General features: G+C 38.4%; 1 protein-coding gene across 9 annotated transcripts in view; it reads left to right on the top strand.

Moving 5' to 3' along the window:
• The window catches only part of REPS2 (RALBP1 associated Eps domain containing 2), a 194,789-nt gene that overhangs the window by 121,538 nt on the left and 54,856 nt on the right, over positions 1-18,395 (top strand). For all 9 annotated transcript variants that reach the window (XM_074323770.1, XM_019746269.2, XM_019746270.2 and 6 more), the window contains one exon: positions 13,904-13,965. In XM_074323770.1, the coding sequence (XP_074179871.1) occupies positions 13,904-13,965 (62 nt within the window). The remainder of the gene's footprint in view (positions 1-13,903; positions 13,966-18,395) is intronic.

The following is an 18,395-nucleotide window of genomic DNA, read 5'->3' on the forward strand; positions in this document are numbered from 1 at the left end:
AGGACACAGATCTTTGCAGGATGTAGTGGGAAGTGTTAGTATACCCTTTATTTTTAAAATGCTTATAAAACTCACTTGAGTGATAGACACTTTCTTGTGTGTGGAATTCAAACGTTACAGGTCTGTCCCTTAAGCTCATCTGCATCAAGCCCAGTGTCCTCTCCAGGGAATGCATTCTGGAGACATTTCCTAATGCATTTATGAATGGACATGTGTACTTGTGATGTCCATTTCATGTCTTTTTATCTTTAAAATAACTGGTGTCGCACTGTACATGTTTCCCCCATGCTTTTTTGTACTACATTATTTCTTGGAGCTATATCCATGTCAGTACTGATAATTTTGTAATTCTTTTATATATGTTCCGTACCCTGGTTACTCTGTTAAAAACTGTATTATGGAAAATTTCAAGTATATGTAAAAGAGAAACTTCATCCCCAGATTATTTTGAAGCAAATGTTAGACATTGTGTAATTTCATACACAAATACTTTATATGTATCTCTAACAGATAGGGCCTTAAAAAAATCTTAACTACTAAACCTTTATCATATGTAACAAAATTGGCAATAATCTCTTAATATCACCTATTATCTAGCCAGTGTTCAGATTCCCTGAATTGTCTCAAGTGTGTCTTCTTATAGTGGCTTGTTCAAATCAGGATCCAAACAAGATGTGCGTGCACATTCTGTTTGTTTTGACATCTGTTAAGTCTCTTTTAATTGTGGGTCCTCCTTTAATCCTCCCCCCCAGTAGTCAGTCATTTATTCAGAAGATCATCCACCCTGTAGACAGTTCTGAATTCTGTATTTGGCTGGTTGTCTGTTCTCCCATCTCCTGCATTTCCTGTAAACTGGTAGGTAGATTTAGGCTTGATTAGAATCAGATTCTATTTCTGGCAGGAATACTTCCTATTGATGCTGTGTACTTCCTCCTGCATCACATGAGGAGGTCCCTGATGTCTGATGCCGCTATTTTGTGATGTCTGCTTGATCAGTGGGTTCATGTACTATTAGCCTGATTCATCTATTATGATAAAGATCCCCAGCAGCCTTTTAACTCAGGGTTTTGTCAGGTATTGATCATTGCCTACATCCAGCAGTGTGTTGGTAAATGTTTAACAACTGGCCATTTGCCAATCTTGATGGTATAAACACTCCTGCCATGGCCAATTTCACTCTTACTGATGTGTCACTGAATGTGGGGTTGGAACAGATGTGCACAGTTGGCTTTCACAAGCTGGTCTGAACTGTTTCCAGCAAACCACTGCTTAGATCCATTATTTCATTGGTAGTTGCAAAATGGTGATACTCTGTTTTATTACTTTTACCTTTATTAATTTTGACCATGGTTTATTTAACCATTATTGTTGGACATTCCACTTTTGACTGTCATAAAACTTGTGAGTTGAATGCCATAAAACAATATAATTCTCAATACATCACTAAATTCCTCATATGCATTTGAGTTTGTAGAATCATGAAAACTGAAGTAGACTTCAGTAATGATGACCAGGAAAAGTGTCTTACTCATTTAACCAATATTTACTGAGCACTTACGGTGTGCTTGGTACTGTGGAGAATTCTAAGAGAAATATGGATATGGCCCTGCATTCTGCCAGTTTACAGTTACATGTGAGCAGGTGCTGAGTCTGGGTGGTTTCTAACTCAAATGAGCTGTGGGTGTGTTTGGTGGGTTGTGCACAAGTCTGTTGAGCTAACCTTTGAAGGTTATGATTTTTGGAGTCAAATGCTGTTGATTTTTCTTTGATATCTGCTTTGGTTCACTTAATACCAGTTGGCCGGGGAAGCTAATCTCCAGTTTGGTTTGCTTGCTTCGTTCTTTCCTTCACAGAGCAACAGGATTAATGTTCTTTTTTTTCTCTCCTTTTTTTTATTTTAAATATTTTATTGGGGAAGGGGAACAGGACTTTGTTGGGGAACAGTGTGTACTTCCAGGACTTTTTCCAGGTTAAGTTGTTGTCCTTTCAATCTTGGTTGTGGAGGACGCAGCTCAGCTCCAGATCCAGTTGCCGTTGCTAGTTGCAGGGGGCGCAGCCCACCATCCCTTGTAGGACTCGAGGAATCGAACTGGCAACCTTGTGGTTGAGAGCCCACTGGCCCATGTGGGAATCGATCTGGCAGCCTTCGGCATTAGGACATGGAGCTCCAACCGCCTGAGCCACCGGAGCGGCCTAGTATTAATTTCTTAAGCACAACTGTGATGTCACTTCCCTAGCCAGAATCCTTTAGGACCTCCTATGTAAATACCAACTTTCTTTGTCCTGACAACTGGACCTGAATCCATGAGAATATATGAGTTCACTAAGGGACATAGTGCCATGGCCTGGCATGTCCTGGGAAAAGTATATTTCAGGAGTAAGTGCAGACCCGAACTCTAAAGTCTGCTGACTGGACAAAAGGACTGGAGAGTAGGGAGATGGAGTTGGTAAACGGTGTACCTAGGAAGTCTTAGAACGGTTTATTGCAGTCTAGGTTTAATCCACATTGCAAAAGGTTGTGGAGTGATTGAGAAACTTGAGTGTGGAGTGGTCATCACAAGCTCATTTTGAAATGCTTAAGACTTAGAAGCTGGTCTGACTGTATGTCACATTTTTAAAATTCATGATGGAAAAGCAACAGCTTCAAGGTAATAGACTTTTTAAAAAATTTATTGGGTGGCAATGGTTAGTAAAATTACTAGGGTTGGGCCGGCCTGGTGGCTCAGGCGGTTAGAGCTTCGTGCTCCTAACTCCGAAGGCTGCCGGTTCGATTCCCACATGGGCCAGTGGGGTCTCAACCACAAGGTTGCCAGTTCAATTCCTCGAGACCCACAAGGGATGGTGGGCTCCGCCCCCTGCAACTAAGATTGAACATGGCACCTTGAGCTGAGCTGCCGCTGAGCACCCAGATGACTCAGTTGGTTGGAGCACATCCTCTCAACCACAAGGTTGCCGGTTCGACTCCCGCAAGGGATGGTGGGCTGCGCCCCCTGTAACTAGAAAAGGCAACTGGACCTGGAGCTGAACGGCACCCTCCACAACTAACATTGAAAGGACAACAACTTGACTTGGAAAAAAGTCCTGGAAGTCCACACTGTTCCCCAATAAAGTCCTATTAAAAAATTACTGGCTTGAGGTGTACAATTGTGTGATACATCATCTATATATCACATTGTGTGTTCACCACCCAGAGTCAGTTCTCCTTCCATCGTCATATATTTGATCCCCTTTTACCCTCATCTACCATCCCCTCCTCCTTACCCTCTGGTAACCACTAAACTATTTCTGTGTCTGTGAGTTTTTGTTTCTTCAGTTGTCTCGTTCTTTTGTTGTTTTCAGTTTTATATTCTACATATAAGTGAAATCATATGGTTCTCGACTTTTTCTGAATAGACTCTTTTTCCCGGTTGCCTGCCTACCTACCTTCCTTCCCTTCAGTGTGTATATGTGTGCGCGCGCACACACACACACAGACACACATGCACACACACTCACAGCTTGTGTTTTAAACCAACCTCAGGAGTTTAATAGTAAAATTAGGAGAAACGCATTTATATAAATGTAATATGAGAAATGAACCAATTTTCACAAGGTTAAATCTCATGTGTTTCTGTCACTTAACTATGCCTATGTCTCCATCTGGGACCTAGTTAACCCTTATCACTTAGCCCATGGGTCAGGAAGAAAAAGTTATTGGTAAAACCTGGCAAGTAAAGTCTAGCATCATAGAGTGTCAGTGCTGAAAGAGAACTTAAATGTCAGGTTGGCCAACTCTCACGTATTACAGGCGAGGAGACTGAGATTCTGAGATGCAATTGCTTTGTTCTCCATCAGACTACTTTGAAGATGGGAAATCTTTGTACAAATCTTTGTTGCAGTAGATTTGTTATCAGAGAAAGCAGTCTATGTTAATTTAACTTGGGAGGGGCCACACATTATTTTTCTATAGATAATAACACTAATATCTAAAGTTAAAAGATATAGAATAAATATGGTGCCCTCTATATGCGAGAAACTAATATTGTTTTCCTGTGTCCTCTTCTACGTGATTTACAAAGTTGGGCAGATTTCCGTGAGGCACTTCAGGGAGACAGGAAAAAAAGTTTGCCTTCATAAATACGTGGAGATCTTAGGAATATATCTATTTCTTTTTTAATAATCAAAAAGTTATCAAAATTTTAAAATATATATAAAGAAAGAAAAGGAATAGTATACTGAACGCCTGGTTTTAACAATGATAAACTATGGCCCTTTTTCATCTATATTCTCCCTCCAATATGATTTATACTTTTTTCCACCCTTAGCTTTAAAAAATGATCAAGGTATAATTTGCAGACCATAAAGTTCATCCAGTTTAAGCATACAATTCAGTGATTTCTAGTAAACTCACCAAATTGTGCTACTGTCATCATAATTTAGTTTTAGAACATTTTCAACACCCAATAATATCCCTTATGCCTTCTTACAGTTAATTCCCATGCCCAGCCAACCGCTGATCTACTTTGTTTCTATAGAGTTGTCTTTTCTTGACATTTTATATAAATAGACTCATATAGTATGGGACCTTTTGTTTCTGGCTTCCTTTACTTTGTATAATGTTTTTGAGGTTCATCCGTGTTGTGGCACGTATCAGTATTTCTTTTTATTGCTGACTAGCATTCATTGTATGGTTGTACCATGTCGTGTCTATCCAGTCTTTAGTTTTATGATGGACATCTTAGTTGTTTCTACTTTTTGCCTATTATGCATAATGCTGCTGTGAACATTTGAATACAAGTCTTGGTATAGACATATTTTAATTTCTTGTAGGTCCACAGCTAAGAGAATTGCTGGGTATATGGTAAATTTATGTTTAACTTGATGAGCTGCCAAACTGTTTGCTAAACTGTGTACCATTGTACATTCCTACCAGCAATGTGTGAGGATTACTGTTTTTTCACATCTTCACCAACATTGGTTATCTTTTTTATTATGGCCATCTCAGTAGGTTTGAAGTGGTATTTCTTTGTGGTTTTGATTTGCAGTTTATGGTGACTAATGATGCTGAATATCTTCACATGTGTTTAGTAGTGATTCCTATAGCTTCTTTGGTGAACTGTCTGCTCAAATTATTTGCCCATTTTTTAATTGGGTGTTTGTCTTCTTCTTGTTGAGTTGTGTATCCTGGAGTTCTTTGTTATCTTCTGTGTACAAGTCCTTTATCAGATATGTGATTTGCAAATATTTTTTCCCAGTCGGTGCCTTGTCTTTTTCTTTTCTTTTCTTTTTTTTTATATCAAATATATGGTGATGGAAGGAGAACTGACTCTGGGTGGTGAACACACAAAGGGATTTATAGATGATGTAATACAGAATTGTACACCTGAAATCTATGTAATTTTACTAACAATTGTCATCCCAATAAATTTAAAAAAATGTCTTTTTCTTTTCTTAATGGTGTCTTTTGAAGCACCAAAGCTTTGAATTTTGATGACGTGCAATCTATCAGTTCTTTCCTGTTTTGATTGTGCTTTTGGTATCAGATCTAAGAAATCTTTGCCTAACCCAAAGTCTTGAAGATTTTCTCCTGTTTTTTTCTAAAAGTGATATAATTTTAGCTCTTACATTCATGTCTCTAATCCATTTTGGTTTAATTCTCGTGTATAGTGTGAGGTAAGGGTCCAAGTTCATCTCTTTGTATGTGGCTATACAGTTGTCTCGGCACTCCTTGTTGCAAAAGACTCTCCTTTCCCTATTGAATTGCCTTGACACCTTTGTTGAAACACTGGACTATGAACATAAGGGTTTATTTCTGGACTTCACTCTGTTCCATTGATCTGTATGTCCTTATGCCCGTACTGCAGTGAATTTTACGTCAGGGGAGTAAGATGCAGTCTTGTGAAGAGGTGATCACGTCAATCAGAAGGCCAAATATTTGCTACAGTGGCACAGGTTTAGATAGTGTTTAGCGCCTTGTTTATCTGACTCTGGTGTATAGCATAGTTAGAAGCATTTTTTCAGTTCCTTAAAATTGCAGTACTTTCTTGCTTTGCAGCCTTCTGACGTATTTATTTTCTGGATATAGACTAAGCCCCTGTCCAGCTGCTTATCCCCATCTCAGTGCCCTTTTCTGCTCTTTACCACTACCTGTCCTGTAGACTCAAAATGTGATACCGATTGCTGCATGAAAGTAGCCTTATGACCTTGGTGACATCATTTTACTTTTCCAGGCCTCAGTTTTCACACCTTCAAAGTGAAAGAACTGAATGTGATCTTACTACTTTTCTAAACTCAGTCATTAACATGTTCCCTGTTGAACATTTCCAAGGCATGTATAAGTTCATCTCTTTTAACCGGTGAAAAAAAAATTGTTCTGTTTAACAGAGAATTGAATGAGCTTGTATCTGGGGGGATAAGTGGGGCATCATTAGGGCATCAAGGCAGGTATTGTTGGAAAGGTAGTCTTGGCAAACATTTTATCATGTGTATAGGTGTATATGACATAGGAAGCCATCACAGTGTGTAACTGGGTGATCAGGCGAATAGGCATAGGCTTGCACATGCTTTTGTGATTAGAAAGGAGAGAAAGAAAGAACGATTTCTATTACAAAGAAATAGCCATTTTTATGAACTTGCCAAGAAGAGGAATGGTCCTTCCTGATGAAATCCTTGAAGCTTTGCATATGGCTAACTCTCTACTTGATTGATACTTAAAAGTGTAGGTCCCACTGGCAGGCTCCTTTCAACATTTTCCATCCTATAAGTGTTTTTTTCTTTGGCATTTGAATGCTTTTATTTTCTTCATAAAATATTCCGAGTTGGGGGGATGGGAGCCCTTTTCCACAGCTGAAGTTATTCCAAGTTTCACTCCCCTGAAGAATCGGCTTTCTGTTCCTTGAAGCTTTCAGTTGCCACATCTGCTGCTTTATTTCCACTCAGTAAGTTGGAACATGTTTTCAGTTAGTCATTGATTTGGGGCTTTGTAAAAATCTGAAGGAAATTAGTTAAATAGACAGTAATATCTATGAATAATACTTTGCCTGGAAATTTCTAAGCATAATGAAGTAAGAGGATACAAAATTTTAGAGATTAGAGTTTTGGATGAAGATACCGAAAAGCTGAGATTTAGTGAATTAGTGTCAGAAAATGCACATCTTTCAACAGATTTAATAAACACTGGAAATTATTACTGCATTTTCTGAATTTAGGATTAAATGTCAGTTTCTTTCATGAACTTTTTAATCCATTTTTTAGGATTTGGGTATTTATTATTTTTCTATGATTACACTTATAAAACTTTTTGGTTTGAGAAAGCCTTGCTGATAATCTGGTGTTCAACCTTATTAACTAAGTCTTCAGAGATAAACCTGCCATTGCTTCATGAGTGTGTTAGCTTTTAATGTCTGTTGAAAAAGTGTTCTCCCCTCTCCTTTCCTTCTCTTCCCTTCTGGGAAAGCACTGGTGTTATTAACAGGTGCGTTCTCATCTTGTGCATGTATATACTAGGTTATTAAGCCAAAGTATTTTTTCAATTTCACTTTGCATGAAGGTATACTTTTTCTTTCAGCTTTTTTATTGGGGAATATTGGGGAACAGTGTGTTTTTCCAGGGCCCATCAGCTCCAAGTCAAGTCATTGTCCTTCAGTTTAGTTGTGAAGGATGCAGCTCAGCTCCAAGTCCAGTCGCCATTTTCAATCTAGTTCCAGGGCCTCAGCCCACCATCCCATGCGGGAATTGAACTGGCAACCTTGTGATTAAGAGCTCGTGCTCTATCCAACTGAGCCATCTGGCTGCCCCTACTTTTTCTTTTTTAAAAAATGGATTAGAACATGCTGGATAAAATATTTGAGTCTACTTTTAGGTCATGAATGGACTAAAAATATTGTAAGAGGAGATTTTGCTTTACTAAATTCAATTTCAAGTATTTGCTCACTGTGTGAGTACTTACTAAACACAAAGCAGTATGTTTAGGTGCTATGGGAGACAAAAAAATGAATCAGACATAAAATTGGTAGAATGAAGCTAGATTAATATCTCCTACCATTAAAGGAAATGAACACGGAATCATGAACGCATGGAAGAGATTTTTCAGCAGCATTCAAACGAGGAATGATACATGAGCTAATGGCATTTCTTTTTGTTTTGGAAAGAGTAGCAGCTAAGGGAAGACCTGAGGCTTTGGGAGCACTCTCGACTGCCTGCCTCCCTTCAGAAGCCATGTGTGTGAGTAGGCAAATCTTGAGATTTCTTACTGATACTCCAAGTCTGGAGTGAAGTGAAGTGAGTAGGTACTTTTAGTTTTCCCTTCTCTTGACTGGGAGTCAGTGGACATGAAGTCTGGAAAGAGAGGGAAGAAGCTGGAAAAAGTGAATCATCCCAGCTGATATCCTGACATGCTGAAGGGGAAGGTCCAGGGCTCCATGCTGAACTGAGGGGACAAACTGAAGTCTGAAAAGCTCCTCCAAGGCCGTTGATATACCTCAAGACTTCGGAGAATACACTCGTGCTCCAGGATTTTTTTATGTTGATTATTTTGGTATTTCCTTCATATTAATAACATATTTGTATAACCTCTTGTTGACATTTCAATTTTAGTCATCATCTACTATCTTCTCTTTTGTAGTAACTTTCCCCTCTTCTACTCTCCCAGTATAGTTATATTGTAATTTTGCTTAATTAATATTTAGTGTTTATATTATAATTATGGCTATGTAAACCATATGATAAATTATTTACTTGTATTACTTGCACAGGTTTTTGATTTCCTTGGAGTAAATAATTAACTCATTTCTTTTTCTATTGTACTTGCCCCCAAATAAACTGTACACTCCCTCAATTTCCCAAAGTTGTTATAAATTCTGGCATATCAGGTATTAGTTTCATGTTTTTCAAGAAATCTGAGGTGATAGTCTTTCTATGTGTGTTACATAGTTTTTATCATGGCATCTCCCTATACTGTCATCCAAGGATTCCCTCCCTCTTTTTCCTATGTTGGATCTCCTTTATCCTGTGCGTATATCATCAGTGCACTTGGATTGCTCTTTTTTGGTTTACTGTTGTTTTGGTAGAGAACATCCTTGAGTAGCTTTCTTGGAAAAGGTACATAGACTTCAATTTAAGACCCTGAATGTCTAAAAACATCTTTAATTGACCCACCATGCAGGCTGCTAGTTTGGGTATGCAATCGTCAGTTGGAAATAAGTTTTCAGAATTTCGATAGCATTGCTCCAATGAATTCAGCTTCCAATGGTATGTTAAGAAGTGTAAAACCATTTGGACTCCTGATCATTTGTACCATGTTTCCCCAAAAATAAGACCTAACCAGAAAATAAGCCGTAGCATGATTTTTTAGGATGTTTATCATATAAAATAAGCCCTAATGTGTCTTTTGGAGCAAAAATTAATATAAGACTTGGTTTTACTTTTGGGGAAATACAGTAGGGCTTATTTTATATTACAAGCATCCTGAAAAATCATGCTAGGGCTTATTTTCCAGTTAGGTCTTATTTTCGGGAAAACACAGTATGTGGCTTCCTCTCCTTTCCCACCCTCTGCTGGAAACTTGTAGAATCTTCTAACTCCAGTATTTTAAAATTTTGTGTTGATGTGCCTTGCCATGGATCTGTTTATTCTCCTATTGTCTTGGATACTCAGTGGGTTTTTTAAATTTAGAAACTCATATTCTTCATTTCTGGGAAGTTTTCTTGAACTATTTAATCGATGTCTACCCAGCCCGTAAAGTATTTCAACAGATAAAGTTCCGAGGAATATGCTTTCAGAGTCAGAGGTTGCCATACACTCTAGGAAATGGAACATGGTAAGAGAAAGCCAACAGAAGCAACAAAACAGTAGAAAATTCAAAGCTCTCAGATTATGGAATTATCAGACACAGACTGTTACATAAATATGTTTAATATGTTGGAAGAAAAGAGATGAAGAAAATAAGTGGGTAGTCAAGAAATTATAAAAATGAAAAAGCCATTTTGAAAAAAGACCAAATAGAACATCTAGAGATGAAAAATTTAGTAATTGAAATAAATTCAAAGACTGGATTAACAGGACATTAAGTACAGTTGAAGAGGGAGTTGGGTAATTGGACAATAGATCTTAGAAAATTATCCAGAATGCAGCCCAGTTAAACAAATAGCTCCCAAAGGAGAGTTGAGAGGAAATGGTGGGAAGACAATATTTTAAGAATCCCTGGGAATTTCTCAAAGTTAATAGGTTGCCACTTGATTCTAAAGTTCCAGTGAAGCTCAGCAGGTTATGCAAGAAAAAGAGGATGAAGAAATACACATGCAGACACAGGGTAAAGTTTGGTACTGCAAAGCACCAAAACTGGAGAAGATCTTAAAAGCAACCAGAGAGAAGACAGACTACCTACTAAAAAATAGGAATTCTGAAACCTGTGTAACTTTGCTAACCATTGTCACCCCAATAAACTTTAATGAAAAAAAAAAAAAAACACCAGTGATTCTGTTGATATCTGATTTCTCAATAGCAATAATGGAAGCCAGAAGACAGTGAAATCTTATTTTCAATGTGCTGGGAGAAAAATCGCTGTTAGTCTAGAATTCTATACCCAATGAAATCATCTTTCAAGAATGAGGGCAAAATAAAGGCTTTCCAGTCACGTAAACTAAGCTTGCTACTAATAGACTCTCAATGAAGGAAATTCTAAAGAATGAACTTCAAACAGAAGGTAACATCATAAAGAAATTGTAATGGAAATTAGGAAAAATTTTAAAAGTGAATGATATCACATTAGAACCTGTGAGATTCTATTAAAGAGATACGTGGAAGAAAATTTGTACCCTAAATGCTTATGTTAGAAAAGAAGAAAAACTAGAAATTAGTAAGCTAAGCAACCAATTTAAGCTAGAAAAAGAACAATAGGATAAGCCCAAAGAAAGTAAATCGGAGGAGATGACAGACATTAATGAAACAGAAAGCAAGCATACAATATAGAGGCTCAAAAATGTTCGAAGTTTTTTTTTTTTTTTTTTTTAAAGTAATAAAACTGACAAATGTCAGGTGAGATTAATGAAGAAAAACTAGAGTGATGACACGAATAGTATTAGAAATTCAAAAAAGAAAATCACATATGCAGAGATTAAGATGATAAAGGGGATATGAGCACCTTTATGGCATTAAATGTGAACATTTAGACAAAATGAATAAATGTGTAGAAAAATATTTATCAAAACTGATTTAAGAATTAGAAACTTTGAATAATCCTGTGACAATTAAGCGAAATGATCAGAAATTTTCTTTCAAAGAAAACTCCAGGCCCAGATGGTTCTGCCTTCAAGCTTTACTTGACATTCAGCAACAACCAGAGAGTTCCAATCTTATACAACCTGTTCCAGAGTATAGATAGGGGAGCATTCTCCAGCTGAATCAAGCGTAACAGAGGACCAGATGAGAAAGGAAACTCACTTGTCAGTCTTATGAATGTAGTTGCAAAAATCCTAAACAAACCATTGCTAACTAAATCTAGCAGACAGAAAAACTTGACCAAGTTGGGATTATCCTACGTCTGCAAAGGTGTTTTAATATAAAAAAAATCATAATGTAATTTATGATATTAACAAATTATAAGGAAAAAAATCATACCATTGTCTCGATGGAGATGCAGCTTTGGTTAAAAAATTCAACAATAAATTATGATAAAAAAAATCTCAAAAATAGATGGGAATTTTCATAATCCATTAAAGGGTATGGAAAACAAACCTACAGCAAACACCATACTTACATGGTGATATAGTGAAAGCCTTACCTTTAAGATCAAGAGAAGACAAGAATACCCTTATCACCATTGTAATTCAGCTTTACATTAGGTGTTCTAGCCAGGTAAGAGCAAAAGCAAAAATAGATAAAGGCATCGAAATGAGGAAACAAAACTGCTGTTAATGTTTGTAGGTTATATAATTTTATGCAAACGTATATTCAGAAACACCCTTACATCATGTTTTACAAAAATAGGACATTTGTTTGTTTTTCAAAGTTAAGTAAGAGTGAAAATGAAATTACGCATAGACACGAATCTGGATATAGGTCCTGTTTCTAGTAACTTTCAGGGCAGTAAGCAGGGACAGTCACATGTTTGTTTCCTGTCTCTCCAGGATCACCGTCTTTTGTTGCCTAATTTCCTACTGTCTTGAAAACTTGTTTTATGTGTTTTGTTCTAGGGTCTTAAACTGTTGTTTTATATGAAAAACACCATATGTTTGTTTTTGCCTATTTCAAATGGGAGGGTAAATCTGGTCTCTGTTATTCCATCTTGGCTTGAAGCAGAAGTCAGTTTAATTACATGGCTTACTTCTTTGTCGTCTTTTGTTAATAAAGGGTTATTTTAACAAACACTTTATTCTAGTGCAAGGCTTTTCCCTTGAAAGCATGAATAGATTTTGTTTTTTGTTTGTGTTTTCATTTTGTTTTCAAAGTAACTGGTAGTTTAAAGGCCCAGTCCTTAAGGACCTATAGAGCAGGGGCCTGAGATGGTTCCTGAGGCTTTTGTCATTCTCTGCTGCTACGTGCTTTGTTGTCGAAGACTGTTCAAGGTCTCACCACCTCTGGAGTTTTGACCCAGTGATGTATTTCATAAATTTTAATGAAAGACAGATTGAGAGAAATCATTGATGGGTCCACATGGTTGTACCATATCCGTGCATTGGCTCAGAATGAAAAATCTCTATGAAATTACCTTTGTGGAAAGCCCCGAACTCCATCTTCTAACTTGTCTGATCTAGCTAGGTCAAATCAAAAGTGATTTGCAGAAACTTCTATGTTCTTGGCACGTTACTATGATTTATTTTTGAGGCAGAGAAAATTGTCTAAATATTAGCACACATATTACTGATTTGCAAAAAAAACACACAAAAAAAATAGTTGTATGTATATATAGTTATATAGGGCATGGTGTACTTTTATAAGAAATTTATTAAGAATGTGGTTTAACTTGCCAGTGTGTGATAATAAACTTATTTCTTTGTGATTATAGCTTTGTTTATAATTCAATAGCAGATGTTTATTTTCCTTAAGTTACAGTTCAGACATTCTTGGCTTAACTGAATTTTCTCTGTATCTCACAAAATTAAAAAAAAAATTAGACTTGAAACTGTCTTTCAAAAGATCTTTCAAATGGGGCCAGATTATTTTAGAAACAGATTTACTCACCCATGAAAATAAGTATCAGGGAGAGAAAAGGAAACGGAGATCTTGGAAGAATCCCTAACTATCATTTTAGTCCTTCACTTCCAGCCTCTCCTGCTCCTCTCAGAACCACTCACTTGGCGGTAGAGCTGCCTGGTTGGGACCCTTGCTTTCTTAGCTTCTCCAGCCTGCTTGCTGAGCTAATGAGCAGTGTAATGGCCAAGAGCTGGGGAGAAATAGAGAAGCCACAGGACCTAGGGTATTTGAAACTAAAAAATTAACAGCAGAATAATGAGGAATCGACTGCGTTTCCTGTGCTGGGTGCCAGTCTTTTAATCAAGGGGTGTCTTTTCCTTATCGTTTTACACTGTCTTTTTAAAAATAATATTTAAAAGTATTATTTTTCAATGATAGTTGACATTCAATATTATTTTATGTTAGTTTCAGGTGTACAGCATAGTGGTTAAACATGTATATAATTTACAAAGTGATCCCTCCAATTAGGAAATATAGTCAATAATATTGTAATAACTATGTATGGTGCCGTTTTACACTGTCTTAATCACAATAGCCTAGCCTTGGATTTTGGGTAGGATGAAAATGAAAACGGGATTAGAAAAAGCATATACTCCCTTGTTTTTTTATTAAGCCTTCAGATGGATTTTAAAAACTTAAACATATTAAATGCTACTGCTATCCTAGTTAACAAATGGAAGGGTATTTTCTTTTGTTTTCGGTGGGCCTTAATAGTTTGTGTTTTTATTTTCAGCTACTAAGTCCGGATTGTTACCACTGCCACCAGCACTCCCTCCGAGACCTTGTCCATCACAGGTAGGAGACAGATGTTGATTTCTGTAAACCGTTGGGTAGTAGGGAAGTTGTCCTTCCACTGTGCTTCCTTTGTGAAGACGGATCACCACAGAACTGGCTGGTCAGGTTCCCAAGATAGCATCTGGCTGAAGAGAGCAGAGAGTGCTTAAATTTCTTCTTATCCAGCCAGCCCCTCCCGTCTCCAAACCTCATATGGAAAAGGGAAAGTTTCCTCAATAAGCAACTAAGCAAATGTGTCCTAGTTCACTCTTGGCTGTACAGGGTTGCATGTGGTTTTCATCCAGAGAAAGGAGTAGAAGGGGCTCTTCTCCGTTTGGGGTGGGAGACATGGTTTTCCTGTATAGCATGTGCAGTCTGGGTGCCTATATTTTCATCAGTGTTTTAGGAGCTGGTTTATTCTGCATAAACTAAAAATGTCATCAACCTGGGGTTAGTGCTGCAGTTTAGGCCCATGACACTTTCTTTAGGAGGGTATTTTCCCTGGGAACAGTAAGCTGTTAACAGCGGGAGTTGGGAGAGCGTGTCACCAAAATCGTCTCCCCTGTGAATTTATTCTGCGTTATTTACATGTGCCACTCTGGCCTTATTCGTCAACAATCTTTGTAGAGCTGAAAATGAGAAGCAAGCAGCGAATCTGCGGTGTGATAAAGGGTGCTACAGACCCTGCCTTTCATTAATTGCTGCTGAAGAAACTTTTTATCTTTAAAAGTCGTCTCTGACTTTTGGTACAAAATGTTGGGCAGTTTCTCTATAAACAGTCCCAGTTTCTACCACATTGCTCTGGGTGGTTCAGAGCATACCTTTTCATACGGCGCATCTCAGCACTTGCTGAGTCACTGAAACCACTTTTAACATTTGCTTGTCCTTCTTTTAGAGAATTAGATGGTCTTTAGCATCCACTCAAACTTGAGATGCAAATAACATAAGGTCCTGGCTTCCTGCTTCAGTTTGATGGGTGAAAGCCCTGTTCTTCCCGCCCACATATAAACCAGTGAGAACCCCCTTTCCAATACTCCAGCATGCCTTTAGGAGATTATTGGTTAATCAGTCAACAAGTATTTATTGAGTCCCTGCTGTGTATCTGATGCCAAGCTTTAGTTCTATCCTAAGCCTTTCGCTGGTCATTATTTCTGCTCATTTAATTATTGGCTGTTTATTGAGCATCCACAATAGACCAGGAATTGTGCTAAGTGCTTTCAGTGCATTATCTAATCTCCACAAAAACCCTATGAAGTAGGTGCTAATATAATCCTTTTCTTACAGATGAGGAAATTGAAGCATACAGGGGTTAAGCCAGTCCCCCAAGGTGACATAGCAAGTAAATAATAGAGCCCGCTCCCAAACCGAGGTGCATGTCTAAGGGTCCCTCCCCTCCGCGTCACTGGAGTCAGAGTGTCTCCTACGGAGGACCTAGATGAGACGAGGCTCTGGATTTGCACCAACAGCAAACCTGGACTTTGTCACAACAAAATTAGTGGGCATGCTGCCAACTGCTGCTTTCAAAGCGGGGCTTGGGAGCCACCTGGATGAATGAGTGGAAGACCTGCCTGAAAGGGCTTTTGTGGCCAACCTCCTTATCTTCCCCTCCTGTGCAAGTGCCAACAGTTCCTTCCTGGTTGGGAAATGCTGCGATCAGCAGTCCTAATCTGAGCTGCTTCAGGTGGGCTTCCTGCCTGCTTTGGGGCCTGAGGATCTGACAGGGCACTGGGAATTCTCAAGTCACTGTTAACAAATGAGACTGCTGCTTTGTCTGCTAGACTTCCCTCACAATGTGAGCAGGGAGCCTCAGCTGCCTGACTCTGGAGAGCTCAGACTACAGAGACAGGTGGTAAGAAATGCGGGCAGAAAGCCCCCATGCCACTCCCCTCTCCCCCTTTCGTCCCCTGTAAGTGGGACACACACATTCAAAAGAGGAAGTCCTGGGTAATGCACACACGCCTGGCTGGGGTCTTTGTGCAGTGTCCGATTCTGAATGCTGGCCCCAGGACAAACTCACCTGACCACCTGTATGGGGCACCTGGATACCTTGTCTTTTCCACACTGCTTGTGATAAAACAGCCTTCTGGGAGATATCACGAGGGCTCTGTGCGGAGACGCATTTGCAGGCTGCTGCCTCTGTACCCGCTTTGGGAGACTCCCAGGGCATATGAGCCCAGGAAAGGCTTTGAAGTCCCACAGTAAAGAAACCTGGTCAATTTTGTTAAAGCTGGCAATTTCCTAGCTTGTGTGACCATTCATCTCTTTATTTATAAAATACCTATTAATATCCGGAGGGCTTAGTGGTTAGGAAACATTATTATACACCAGACTTAAGGTATTGGTAAGAACGTTTCCAAACCTCTTTCATCTGTCACCTCATCTCTATATTATGTGCTTAAAGTTAAATTTTTATATCTTATGCCAATAGTTTTTTTCTAGAAGAGTTGAAAATGAAAAATAAAATTTACTGCACATTAGCTTGGGATTTCAAATTGTCATGTTTTCAGTTTGTTTTGTTTTCTTCCTTGTTTTTCTATTCCTTCTTCCTTGCTCTCATGGGGTCATTTTAACCACTTTAACACACTAAATTCTTCTACTCTGTTAATTTTTTTGAATGTTCCTTGCTATATATGGACAATAATCCTGACTTTGGGAAAAAAATACACATATATATATATATATATATATATATATATATATATATATATATATATGTATACACACACACACACACACACACACATATATATATACTTAACTACAGAGACTTCTTTTATGGGGTTTAAACTGTAGTACCTAAGGGAGAAACCAGGAAGCCTGATGATATAATTTAAATCAGTATATTTATCAGTAGCTCTGAGAAGAGATTAAAATAAAATGTTTTTGGATTATTCTTGGATTTAAGTTTTTCATGTTATTTAACTTGATAAATGGGAAGACTAGATTATAACAAACAAGAAAATGTTTTATTCCCTAAAAAGTGACACTATTTTAAAAACTGTGTGGCCAATCAGTGTTGTACTTCCAGATAATAAGTATATAAAAGAGTTTGTATGTTTGCAGCTATGTGCATAAAGGTATATATAGATCATTTCTATGTACATCCAAAGCATCTCTCTACTGTTATCAAGTGAGAGAGATGAAGTATAGGTTTTCAGCAGAAAATGCAGTTTAGCTGGCACTGCTATGAAATGCACATCTGGGTTACGTTATACAAAGGGGGCCCTAGCGTTAGGAAAAGGAATCAATTCAAAGAACCAGATCTTTTTATTTTTCATACTGTAGGTAAGATCAAGAAGGACCAAGTGAATATATAAGGAATCAAGTGGTCTGTGCCCCATGTTTCCCTGTGGACAGACTAGAGACCAGGGCAGGGTGTTTTGGCTCAGCTCAGGAGAGATGACACATTGTTTTGTTTTAAAGACTGATTCATAGCATATATGACTAAACAGTAATTATAGTTAGCTGTTTCATAAGGTCCTAGGGAGCAGTGTTAAAATGAGAGTTAGTTAAACTTATTAGCTCACTGTTTGTGTGCTTATGAACGGAGTCAAATGCCATCTACAGAGTTGGTGCTTGTCCTGTAGGGCAGTTCTCTGCTGAGGGCCTATTTGGTACTTCAGCAGCTAAATCCCTTTAATAGTGCTGATCTTACGACAAATTTCTTGTGGCAGTTGTGATAGAGGCACAGCTTCAGTGTAATTATCTTTAATAAAGAAAAGGTTTTTCGATACAAAGGATAATCTTTTCAATATTATGTTAGCACCACATTCGATGAATTGAGGCACCCGGTAGACTAATATACTCAGAATTTTCCTATTTATACTACTAATTTCTCACCTTATAATGGGAGGTGTGCCTTGCTAGCAGTGTAACGAGTACTAAAATAGCACTATAAGATGAAAGCACTATGGAGGAAGCATTTTATCAATACTTTTAAGCTTAGAGAGACCGAGAGGGCTTCATGGAAGGGCGGAGGTGACCAATGAAATGAGTTTTCAAGAAACGAGAACTTTTTAGATGGCTGAGGTATTCACAGCTTTACTGTAGAGAAAAAGCAAGTGCAAAGAAACCTCCTCTGCAAGGAGGTTTGAGGAAATGCCCGAAATTTGGAAAGCTACGAAGTCTTAGGGCAAGAGATTTAATGTTTGGAGATGGCAGTGTACAGCAAGTGGCCTGCTCGCTCAAGTTCCAGTGGGGCCTGGGATGTAGGAGAGAAAGGGCCTCCTGACAGGGAGTTCTGCCTGGGGAGCGGCCCCTGAGGAGAGAGCGCAGGGTGTCACTTAGCCCTTGTGTGCACTGGAATCATCTGGGGGAGCTAAACCTACTGAGGCCTGGGTCCCACCCCCAGAGATTTTGGTGTGGGGTGAGGCCTGGGCATGGGGAGTTTTAAGAAGCTGCCCAGGTGATTCTAAAGTGCAGCCAGGATTGAGAAGCACTGAATTAAGGCA

The sequence above is a fragment of the Rhinolophus sinicus genome, chromosome X (genome assembly GCF_036562045.2).
Source record: "Rhinolophus sinicus isolate RSC01 chromosome X, ASM3656204v1, whole genome shotgun sequence".
Taxonomy (NCBI): Eukaryota; Metazoa; Chordata; class Mammalia; order Chiroptera; family Rhinolophidae; genus Rhinolophus; species Rhinolophus sinicus.